This window comes from Podarcis tiliguerta (genome assembly GCF_965153285.1).
Source record: "Podarcis tiliguerta genome assembly, chromosome: 10".
Taxonomy (NCBI): domain Eukaryota; kingdom Metazoa; phylum Chordata; class Lepidosauria; order Squamata; family Lacertidae; genus Podarcis; species Podarcis tiliguerta.
Genome location: NC_139543.1, coordinates 50,804,934 through 50,816,782, shown reverse-complemented (window position 1 = coordinate 50,816,782; position 11,849 = coordinate 50,804,934). Strand labels below are relative to the sequence as shown.

General features: G+C 49.8%; 1 protein-coding gene across 1 annotated transcript; it reads left to right on the top strand.

Annotated features, from left to right (window-relative positions):
- Window positions 1-506: 506 nt before the first annotated feature.
- Window positions 507-5,149, top strand: ASCL1 (achaete-scute family bHLH transcription factor 1). The gene is made up of 2 exons (XM_083401300.1): window positions 507-2,033; window positions 3,819-5,149. The coding sequence occupies exon 1, from the start codon at window positions 1,278-1,280 to the stop codon at window positions 1,992-1,994; it is 717 nt and encodes a 238-aa protein (XP_083257426.1). The 5' UTR covers window positions 507-1,277; the 3' UTR covers window positions 1,995-2,033; window positions 3,819-5,149.
- Window positions 5,150-11,849: the final 6,700 nt, after the last annotated feature.

Genomic DNA, 11,849 nt, shown 5'->3' with positions numbered 1-11,849 from the left:
AGTTTGCCATCAGCTGCACACATGGCAGGGAGCTGGAGCGATCCCAGCTCCCTGGCAAGTGGGATACGAGGCGTGCATTTGGCAGGTCATGTTTGTTGTATTGATGTGTTACGGAAGCTCCCCTTCGCTCGGAAGTCCGCCGCAAGACAGCGCTCTCCAAGCGCTCGCTTCGTCTCGCAGGAAGGGCTGGTGCTCCTCGATTCTCCGCTGCCTCCACCCCGCTCACTCGTGGGGGCCACGCCGTTGTCACCGGGCTGCTCCTCGCAGGGGTCTCCCAAGAAGCGCGCTCTCTGGCGCCCCCAACCACGACCCTCCACCCAACTCGCCGCCTCAGAAAGCGGCTCCTGAGAGGAAAGCTCGCGCCAGGCGCTGCGCCTCCCCCGCTTGCGAGGAGCCCGGGGAACCCCTCCCCCCTCTCGACAGCCCCCTCCCTCTTCCATTACCGCCTCGACTTCAACTCAGCCAATCAGCGCTCGCTGTGCCGCCTGGGCCCCCTCCCTCCTTCCCCCCACATGCGGTGGCCCAGCCCAATTGTTTATTCAGCGGCTGGGCCAACGGCACGCGCCGGGCGCACGCACTTGCAACAACAAACCTTGCAAGCGGAGCGGTGGGGGGAGAGGAGGCGGAGTTGGGTCCAGCGCGCGTGCACGCGCGTGTACGGGAGTTTGCTCCTGTGTGTGTGTGTGTGTGCGCGCGTCCCTGTGTGTTGTGCCTTTTCCATCCAGTTCTTTTACACACACACCCAACACCAACACCCTTCTCCGGACCGGTCATGAAAAGACGGGCAGCACTTTCCCGACTCGCGGCCACTCATTGCAAAGCCGGGGAGTGTGGAAGGCGCAAGGTGCACACAGAGAGAGAGTGCGTGTTCGTGTGTGTGAAGAGAGGCAGCGATAGGAGGCGGCGCGAGCGAGCGCGCAGGCGGGGGTGGGGGGAGAGTGTGAAGAGAAAAGGCGGCGGCCGTGGGGCGAGCGGGGGGGCGCCCACAACAGCGAGCCCAGCTCCGGCCGCCCCTTATAAGAGACACAATCTCTGGACGTTTTTGGCAAAAGAGGTTTGGCGAAGCGGGCTGCGCACACGCGAGCGCCACGAGCCTCCCTCGGTTCCAAAGAAAGGGGAGGAGGCCAAGCCGGCGGTGCCATCTGAGCTCGCTCGCGCTCTACACCCGCAAGCCTTTTTCCCCCCTTTTTCTTTTTTTAAAAAAGAAACCAAATTCTCCTTCCCGCGCCTCAGGCCAGCAGAAGCCGCGCGCCTTTCCTCGTCCGTGCGGCCGTCCAATGGCCAGCGCCAGCCCCGCCAAGATGGACAGCGTCGCCAGCCAGCCGCCGCATCCCGCGCCTTTCCTGCAGCCCGCCTGCTTCTTCGCGGCGGCCGCGGCGGCGGCTGCAGTGGCCGCTTCACAGAGCGCGCAGCAGCAGCAGCAGCTCAGCCCGGCGGCGTCGGCGGGCCACCCGCAGCACCAGTCCTCTCCCGGCGGCGTCAAAGCGCCTGTTGCGGCTGCGCCGAAGTCCCTTCCGCAGCAGCCGCAGCAGCAGCATGCGAAGCGCCCTCGCTCGTCGTCGCCGGAGTTGATGCGCTGCAAGCGGCGCCTCAACTTCAGCGGCTTCGGCTACAGCCTCCCTCAGCAGCAGCCGGCGGCGGTGGCGCGGCGGAACGAGCGCGAGAGGAACCGCGTGAAGCTGGTCAACCTGGGCTTCGCCACGCTCCGCGAGCACGTCCCCAACGGCGCCGCCAACAAGAAGATGAGCAAAGTGGAGACGCTGCGCTCGGCCGTCGAGTACATCCGGGCCCTGCAGCAGCTCCTGGACGAGCACGACGCCGTCAGCGCCGCCTTCCAGGCCGGCGTCCTCTCGCCCACCATCTCCCCCAATTACCCCAACGACATGAACTCCATGGCGGGCTCGCCCGTCTCCTCCTACTCCTCGGACGAAGGGTCCTACGATCCCCTCAGCCCCGAAGAGCAGGAGCTCCTGGACTTCACCAACTGGTTCTGAGAGGCCCCCGAGGCCCTCTTGGCGCTGGCTTGGCAGCAGGTGGGTTTGGCTGAGGCAGCTTCTCGGGCGGGGGGCGAGCGGGGAGGTGGTCGTGGCGGGGCTCCGTTGCTGGCAGGTCGGAAAGGAAGAAGGGGTTGTTCTTTTCTAGAACTTTTCTAGAGCTGGAAGAGACAGCCAAGGGTCATCTAGTCCAACCCCCTGCATAGAACCATAGAGCTGGAAGGGGGACCCAGAGGGTCATCTAGCCCAACCCGCCTCCGCACTGCAGGGATCTTTTTGCCCAAGGTGGGACTTGAACCCACAACCCTGTGATTAAGAGCCTCGTGCTTTTAGTCGGCTATTTTCCCATTACCATCAGTGCACATGGCACTCGTCGGAGTGAGGAAAGGCAAGGCCGCTGCCCCAAGGAGGTTACAATCAAAACAAATTTGACGGGGAGGACAAGCATGTGCAAATGCACCTAACAAGAGCTTAGGAGTGGAGAACACCATCTCATTATAATTGATGGGAGTTGAGCGACCTGTATCCCGCTGAGCTCAGTGGCTCAACTCCAGAGTGGTAGGTTGCAGTCCACGGACTACTTGGGCGCCGGGTGAAAAAAGAGCCCTCTTGGTCCATGGCAAATGGAGTGTAGGGTGCCTATGCTTCTCTTTTCTTTTCCTCTCTTTATTCAGTCTTCAATACTGAGATACATTCTGAGTGCCCTATGGGGAGGTGGGACCTACTTTGAACTAGCCCTATTGATTACAAAACTGCAAATAACCAAGTGCTCCAGAAGTACTCCTGGAAGTGAGTGTAGTGGTCAACTATAGTAGGATCTGTCAGTGAGGCAACACTAGCCTAAGTGGCTTGTGTATTACATAGCCTGACTCCAAGACTGGGCTTCTGTAGTCAACAAAATGCTTAATATGCGGTAGGCCTGGAAAATGGTTTGTAGCCTTCAGCTGGGATCTCACTGAGCAGCTAGGTCAATACTGCCCTTAACCTTTATTTATTTCCCATTCACTATCTAATGTATATCACAACAATATTTTGTCTACATGAATCAAAACACTAAAACAGCAACAAAACCGTGATAAACTTTAAGCTAGCACACTTGGATTCCTCTCAATTGGTACTCAAAATAATAACTCAGAAGAATATTCCATTGGTTTAACTTCCTGCTATATCCTATGAGAGGGCCAATAGATCTATATTATGATATAGAAGTGTTAAAGGGGCTTCATTCCAAATATGTCTGGATGCCAGTTCTGTGGAAGCTAACAGGACTCAGACTGTGGTCAAAGGACACTGTGAGATCACTTAGATCCCAGGTCTAGCCAGTGCCTGGATGGGAGACTGCTTGGGCAGTGTTATGTACACTGCCTTGAGGTCCATCATGCCAGTGTAATGAATGTGATTACTAAATCTTAAATGCGGTCCAGTCCAGTGGGATCTCTGCCACTGTGTTCAGTGGGACCTCCTCCCTAGTAAGATTTAGGACTGAAGCCTTATGCACACTTTCTGGGGAAGAAGCCCCATTTATCATAATGGGACTTTTTGTGAGTTGATATGCATTACTGTAAGCGTGTTCAGGACTTGGGAATTGCACCCATTGAAGTCACTGGGATCTACACTGCAGTCCTGAATAATTTACTCAGAAGCATCTTTGAGTTAAATCCAAAAAATTCAACGTAACAGACTTGTAGGCCTTGCTGTGAAGCGGGTGTGCCTTTCTGAGCAGAATGATCACTTAATGGAGCTGGCATGCCAAAACCAATTGTGTCCTTGTCACAACTTGGATTAAGCCTTGATGCTTACCTCTCTCTCCTTATGTTGTTACAGGACTTGCTGAAAAACGGTTGCATCTGTTTTCTTCCCATTACGGAAAGGAAGAAAAGTCAAGACAGTGAAGCACAGAATGAGTTTGACTGCATTTGCAAGAAACCGGAAGCACTCCCTGATTCTGCCTTTGCACTCCAGGCTGTTTTGAAGAGACATGCAGCCCAATTCTATGTATGTTTACTTGGAAGTTAGCCCCATTTAACGGAATGGGACTCAACTACTCCCAGATAAGCGTGCACAGGATTGCAGCCTCAGTGACATTCACATACATAGGATCAGGCTGCACAGTGGGCTTAGTAGCAACAGGAGGCCCAAGAGCAACTATCTGCCTATTCGGTACCCCCAAAGTTAAACAACACTGCCTATATACATCATATACATCTTCAACAGAGCAATGAGCTTCCCGTTTTGTTGAAATAAGTACAGTATTGCTTCTTTGGAAAGACTGTTTCACTCACAGCTTTCTGGACACAAAACACAGTGCAATCCTAGCATACTTACTCAGAAGTAAGCCCCACAGCATTCAGTGGGACTTCTTCCCAAGTATATGGCTTTAGGACTGCAGCTGTGCAGACGAATGCTGTGTATGCTTACTAGATTCAGTGGGACTTGCTCTTAAATAAGTGTGCAAAGGACACTCCTGTTGCCTAGTACTTGTGGAGATTTTGAAAATCAAAACTATGCTGTATTCAAAGAATCCTCTGATGTCTCCCCTCTCCTTCATCCACTTCCTCCCTACCATTCCCATCATAAAATGCTTCCAATTTTTTCTTGTGAACTTTTTATTATATAAAAAAATCTATTTGTATCAATCCTAACCAATTTTGGGGATATATTAAGCTATTTTTGTATATAAGAGACAGAGAAATTTATAGACTTTTTTTGTACAAATGGTTTAAAAATGTGTATATCTTGATAACTTTTAAAATGATATGTAATGCTTATTACCTCTTCATATCTAGATGCGTAGTCAAAATGACCTTACAACTGCCATGTTTTTGTCATGTGGTCTTGGTAAAGGACTTGGAAATGCCTCCGGATGTACTTTAGCACCAATGTGTCTTACTTTTTTATAGAAACTTTGCTAATGTATTAATAATGTTATTAAACAATTGTTCAAAGTGAACAAAGTTTATGCAGCTATTGTCCAAACGCAAAATGGTAGCTATTTATTTTACAAGCTGCTGCCTTTTGAAGAAAAAGAAAACTTTTACTACTGCCTTTTCACACTGTTTTATTACAAACTTACAAAAATCATGTATAACTGTGTTTTATACAAACTAGTTTGGTAATAAAACTTTTTGTTTCAATTAAAGCAATGTCTTCCTGGTTCTACTGCATATCTTGATTTTCTTTTCTGCCCTATGTTTTCCATGTATAAGAAGAGTCAAATGTTCACAGAGGGAGATATTACACTTCTGGGGCTCAATCTCTGTGTGTGTATATATAGATGCACGTGAGGATTCAAAATAAGCAGGCCTACAAGGATATTGCAGTAGTTGCTCTTCTGCTGCTGGGTTTTCCAAATGTGTATTAAATAGGGAGAGGTCTGCCTGCTTAGTTTCCCTTTCTGCATCTACACAAATACTCCACCAAAGAATGAATCCTAGCAGGGAGAGAGCTCTTTTTTAAAATCTGACATCTCTGTTCTCCACTTTCTAGTACTATATAACAGGGTGTACACAAGAAAATCAAAGATGTTTATCCAGCAATATACCTTGAAACCATGTTAGAGAAGGGCTGGCGTAAGAGAAACATGAAACGGGATGGCGGGCAGCAAAGCCGCAGAAATTGCGCGCCTGAGATTCAATACGCCGATCTAGCTGGCCTGTTTTTTTACGTTCCCCCAGCAGCGTGATCTGCGTGTAAAAGTGCCCAATTACCAAGATTCAAAAAGAAATTGGGTCTCTTCCCCCTCCCCGCTTTTCCCCCCTTTTTGGCTAGTCTCCTTGTTGTCAGTTAGCAAAGACGTGACTAGAATCCGCCTCGGGTTCATTCTCTCCCCCTCGTCCCTTTCCACCTCCCCGTTTCTTGCTTAGCTCCTCCCGCCTTGCTTGCAAATTCAGTTTGCGTGCGCCAAGCCAAGCGGAAAGCCAAGCGCAAAACGCATCTAATAAAATAAAAAAGGAGGTAGCCAATGTTCCTAAAAATAATTAATCTATCCTGCTTTTTAAAAAAATGGAAGAAAGAGAGAGTGAGAGAGAAACAATGCTGCGCGAATAAATTAATACAGAAAGTCTTCATGCACTGGACTATAACGGAATTTTATTTAATTTGGCAGCATTGCATTGCCATACATGCGGCCTCCTTCCCCTCCTCTCCTTTCTCCCCTCGTCCATTAATATGCTGCGGGAGGGGGAGGCAGGAGTAAAGAAACCATTGGATTGCCCATTCAGTACAAGCACTCGTTGTTTTAACCGATCTTGCAACTTTTGTTTGATTAGGAAAATAATAACGGTTACATTCTCTTCTGCCGCTTTTTTATGTTATTTAAAAGGTGGCTCCGTTTTTCGTTTGTTTACCCACCTTTACAAGGCTGTAGAGATAAGGTATGCAAATGCAGTTTAGCAAGTAATTTATGGCTATGGGTATCCCATTACGACAATGTCTCATTCTGATACTCCAAGACCAAATTTTCTGTTCCTTATGGAGACAGGTGTTCTCTTATATTTTTTTTCCTCCCTCTCTTTTCCCCCCACCCCCGCGCTTTTCTTCTTCTCTGAATAGTCAATATCCAGACTCGTGAAATCAAGAGGCAAAGTTACGGCGCTCCTTGTAACGAAGTCAGAAGCGGGCAGGAACCCAAACCTTTCGCCCCCCGTCCCCCAAAGACCCACACCATTTCACTGGAGATAGGAAAGTGCAGGGCAGGCTGAAGCGAAATCTCATTACATCTGCTCTAATCGCTTAGCAACACAAAGCCTTTTCTTGTGCTGGGAGGCAAAGCTATTCAGGGGCTCTGACAAGACGGATTCAGCCTTAGTAAACTCCATAAATCAGGGAGCATCTATTTTATGGTACTCTCAAGTTTTCAAGCTACTCAGCTAGCGCTATATGGAGGGAGGGAGGCGGGGGCGGAGGACGCGTTAGGGGCGAAACAACCAGAGATACCGATGGAAATTGTTAGGCGTTGTTAGAAGAAGGGGATTCGTAGAAATCGAGCCATATTTGCCAAATGCACCTCAACCACTTTTCCATGTTCTTTCCCAAAGAATAACTGCGCGAACGAAACAGGGGGCAATTCAATAAAGGCTCTTTAAAAAACAGGGCGAGCACCCACTGCTGGGCAGGTTGGTTCGTTAGGTTGGAGTCGCTGGCATTAAATAGGCAAAAAGAGCCGCGTTGCATGTGGGAAAGAGAAAAAAGAGAACCCCAATTTGTTATGTCTGTGCAGCCAACATTGTTTTGGCAAGTGTGTGTGTGTTGGGACACAATGACGCGAGGTAATAGAAATTGTGCGCAGAGATAGATGCGTGTGCACCTTCTCGCAGGAGGAGGCAAGGTGATCGATACCGTTTCGGGTGCCCAGTAAAAGAAAGAAAAGGAGTTCGATTCAGTTTTTCTTTGGATCCTGCTTTAATGGTCTTTTTTCTCCACCGCTTTTTAATTTTTTTAGCTAACCCTAAATCAGGACAGAACGGAGCTCAGTGCCAGTAAGAAGAAAACTCCCAGTGACCAATGCTCGCCCCCCTCGACTCTTCTTAAACTGATCGGGAAGAAGTTGGCGCATCGATTCCCATCTTGCATGAGGACTAAGAGTTTAAAGGCCTAGGCCTCACTCTTTCGCCATCTACTGATAGCCATCGATCAACATCCAAGTACGGGCGTAATATACGTCACGCCCACCATCAGGGGTTTAGCTTTCGCTTCCATTGAGCGAGGGTCCGAGGAGGAAGAAATAATGCCATCCATTTAAACCTTTAATGCTAAACTTACAAGGCTTACTGACAGGGGTGCCAACTTGAATAAAATATTGAGGGCGGAGCCAGGTAAGCCCCGCCCCACATAATCGATCACAAGATGTGGAACGCGCACAATACTGTATTTGAATGGCAATGCCCATCAACTGGGGAGCAGAGTGCCCCCCTCAAATATTTTATTGAGGGACCTCGCCCCCTAGGAGTTTGCGCCTATGCTTACTGAGATTATCGTAAACGGATCAGCTTTAAAATATATATATTCAACCCTGAATCAAACACCATATACCTTTTTTGTCGCGTGTTTTCAGCAAACCTTTGCTGGGGGAGCACAGATAGCAACTTTCCTAACCTCTCCCACCATCTCACCGCGCCTGACTATTCTAATTCCTGAAAAGATTTCAGGACCTTGTGATCCTACTTCGATCCCCAGAAAACCAGCTCGGGCTGCTGGAGCTGCAAGGCGAGCAGTCTTTGGGGGTCCCTATCCCCCCTTCCGCTCCCCACCACCACCTTTGACGCGCAGGTGGAAGTTACAGGACAGCCTTCCCTTTTGTCTGCAGCCGCGCCGAGAGGCGCAGCGCAGCCCAGCCCGGGGAGACTGAGGCGCGCGTGTCAAGCTTAATGATTTATTCAGGCTCTCGGGCCGTCCCAGTTTGTTCCCGGCGCTGATTGGCTGCAGGCATGCGCCCTCTGTCATCCGCGCGCGCGCCCCGGGCCCCTCCCGCGCGGGCGCCGCCATTCAGGGAACAGCCGCCGGAAGGGGCGCTCCGCCCGCCTGCCCGCCCGCCCATTGAAAGCGGAGGTGGCGGGTGCGGCGGGGCAGGCCAGGCCGGGGAGCCAGAGGGAGGCGCCGAGGAAAGGGGAACGCCGCCGGCGCCAAGCTTCTGCATTCTTGCCGCCTCCTCCTTGCTCAGCCTGCACTTTGCAAGGGCCGCCCAACTTGGAGAGCATGGCCCTCTCACGACGTGTTTCTTTTCCTGGGTGGGCGAAGGGAGGCGAGAGCACGTGGCCTGCCAAATGAGAAAAGAAAAGTCTGAAGTGTAGGAAGAAATCTTCCTTCTAGCAAGCATCTCCCGGAGGCGGCCCCGATCCTAGCGCTTGTTTGGGAAGGGAGTCACGTCCATTTCAGGCGCTGCATACAGGATCGCAGCTATCGGGTGTATTAAGAAAGCATGGCTTTCAGGATGCCTGGGGAAACATTTTAAAGCTGCAGTTCTATGCATGCTTACATGGGAGCAAGCCCCCTTTGAACTCGGCAGGGGTGTCTTCGGAGTAAATGTGCATAGGATTGCACTTCAAGGCTACAGTCCTGTGCGCACTACCTTGGGAGCAAGCTCAACGGAACATGGTATTGCTTGCGACTGGGTAGACGTGTCCAGGATTACAGCCTATTAGGATTGATATTACTATTTTATGTGCAGGGGCGAAAGTGGGCTTTATTTCATCCATGTCTAAGACCCAGTTTGGCACACACCCCTCCATGAATATTTGCGCACACACACACAAGCTGGGAGCCGCAATGGTGCTCCTGTGGAGGCTTCACACAGGGCAAAAAACCTGGCTAGCCCCCCCACCCCACCAAGTGAGAGCAAGGCAGAAGCAAAATGTGAACGTAGGACTAATACAGATTTCAAATAGAGTAGTCTGGTGGTTGCTATGATGCACCAGCTCTCTACTGCAAAAGCCTAGACTACTTTTGCTTGAAATCAAATATTTTGTCCTAACCCACCTCACAGGGTTACAAGGATGAAATGAAGAGGGGGACAAGTACACCACCTTGACTTCCAGGGAGGAATGGTGGGCTATACATGTAACTAAAAATAGATGCTACTTTGCTTTCTGGGTGTGCGCGCTTGTGAGGACGTATTTTGGCTCTTCCCAGGGATGCTGGCCACTGGCTGGTAGAAACCACCTCCTCTTATAAAGAGGCATTGACTACCTCCCTGGCCCAGACAGCTGTCTTCTTTCTGCTGGATTTTATTAGCCAAGAAGGGCACAGGTCCAGAGCGCAAGTAGTCACCCAAACTGATCCAAGCGCCTTGTCCACATCCTCAAGCTGCACCAACTGAAACTCAAAACAACATAACAGGACTAGACTGCTCTGGATGTCTCTTGAGATTCAACCGCTATACAGTGGTACCTTGATTTACGAACTTAATCCGTTCTAGAAGTCCGTTCTTAAACCAAGGCGTGCTTTCCCATAGCAGTGCGGGACTCAATTTACAAATGGAATACACTCAACAGAAAGCGAAACATGTTCTTATTCCAAGGCAAAGTTAACAAACCAAAACACCTGCTTCCGGGTTTGCAGCGTTCTTAATCCAAGTTGTTCATAAACTAAGCTGTTCTTAAACCAAGGTACCACTTTAATAGCAGAGTCAAGGTCCCAACAAATGCAAGCAATTTTATCCTCAAAGTGCTTGGCAAACAAGTCACACCAAGCTGCCATTGGTTCTACCACTTCTTTCGGGCCAGTTTGCAAGAGGTCCTGCACAACCTGGAAAAGCTCTGTTGTCAGCATAGAGGAGGAGAAGAAGAAGAAGAAGAGTTTGGTTTTGATATCCCGCTTTATCATTACCCGAAGGAGTCTCAAAGTGGCTAACATTCTCCTTTCCCTTCCTCCCCCACAACAAACACTCTGTGAGGTGAGTGAGGCTGAGAGACTTCAAAGAAGTGTGACTAGCCCAAGGTCACCCAGCAGCTGCATGTGGAGGAGCGGAGACACGAACCCGGTTCACCAGATTACGAGTCCACTGCTCTTAACCACTACACCACACTGGTGATGATGAAATGCAGTATGCCTTCTTTGCTGCCTGCCACCAAGTAAGCTCAATAATGCACAGTCACCAGTGTTTGGTTTCATTTGTCTTGAGTTTTCCTCCACTTGTGTTCAAGCTGTCTCCCAGCTTGTTTCTTTGCCCTAAGCTCTGGAGGAGCCAAACGAGCTCAGCGAAGCAGGAGGGGGTCTCAGGGGTGATCGTGCCAATGGTCCGAGCCATCCTGATGTTCCACAGATTGGCCAGGGTGTTGACAGGACCGCCAGTCATATCAGCTGAAAAATCCCCTGGAAACCAATTGGATCCCTCAACCTCCAACTCGCTGGACCATCCTAATGGCTCCCTTGCCTCCGCAGAGGGCAAAAGGTGCTGAAAGCCTAAAGCTTTGACCATGACAAGGGACTGATGCCAATATCCCCCACTTTCAGATCACTTCCGCCCACCCAATCGAAAAGACAAGATCCAGAGTGTGACCTGCAATATACAGCAAGCCAGTGACATACTGAGACAGCCCCATGGTTGTCATGGCAGCCATGAAGCCCTGAGCCTCCCCAGAGCCAATTGCCTAGCCATGGATGTTGAAGTCCCTCAGAACCAACAATCTGGGAACCCTCGACACGACCACTTTTGGCCAGGTCTGCCAGCTCAGGCAGGAAGACTGCTGGGCAGCAGAATCCCTAATCTGTCCCAATTACCCAACACCAAGAACAAACACACTAGATCTCCATTCAGCTGGACAGAAAGCTTGGAGAGAGAAAGAGAATTTCTATATACCACAGCATCTGCCTCCTTGGCCCTCAAGTCTGCCCTGATGCTGTGCCGAATATCCAGGTGGGCACAGCTGGGTGAGCAACTCCACCCTGCTCCCCGACCCAGGCCTCAGTAATGGAGACCAGACAATCAAGTCATGGATGAGATAAATTTTATTCATGGCCGATCTGGCCCTCAACAACAACAGCCATAGACCTGAGAACTGGCTAATATAAATTGCAAGGCATATTTACACACGGTGCAGGAGGATATAGAGAAGTCAGAGGGAAAATAATGTAGAAACAAAAAAAGATGGCGATAATAAATGTAAAACCATAATAGTTAAAAGTGCAGTTTCGGTGATTGCACAAACATTCTGGCATTGGTGAGCCAAGTAATGCATCTATTGTGATTAGAAAACCACTCTAATCTCAATTCAAACCATAAGCAATAGAATTAAATTTCCTAGAAAACTAACTCAGCAGTTTCATGCTGGAATGTGTCTCTCTTTGAGGTTCTTCTGTTCAAGGACAACCAGCTTAAGGTCAGGAACAGAACGTCCTGGTATGCTGAAATGTTCTCCT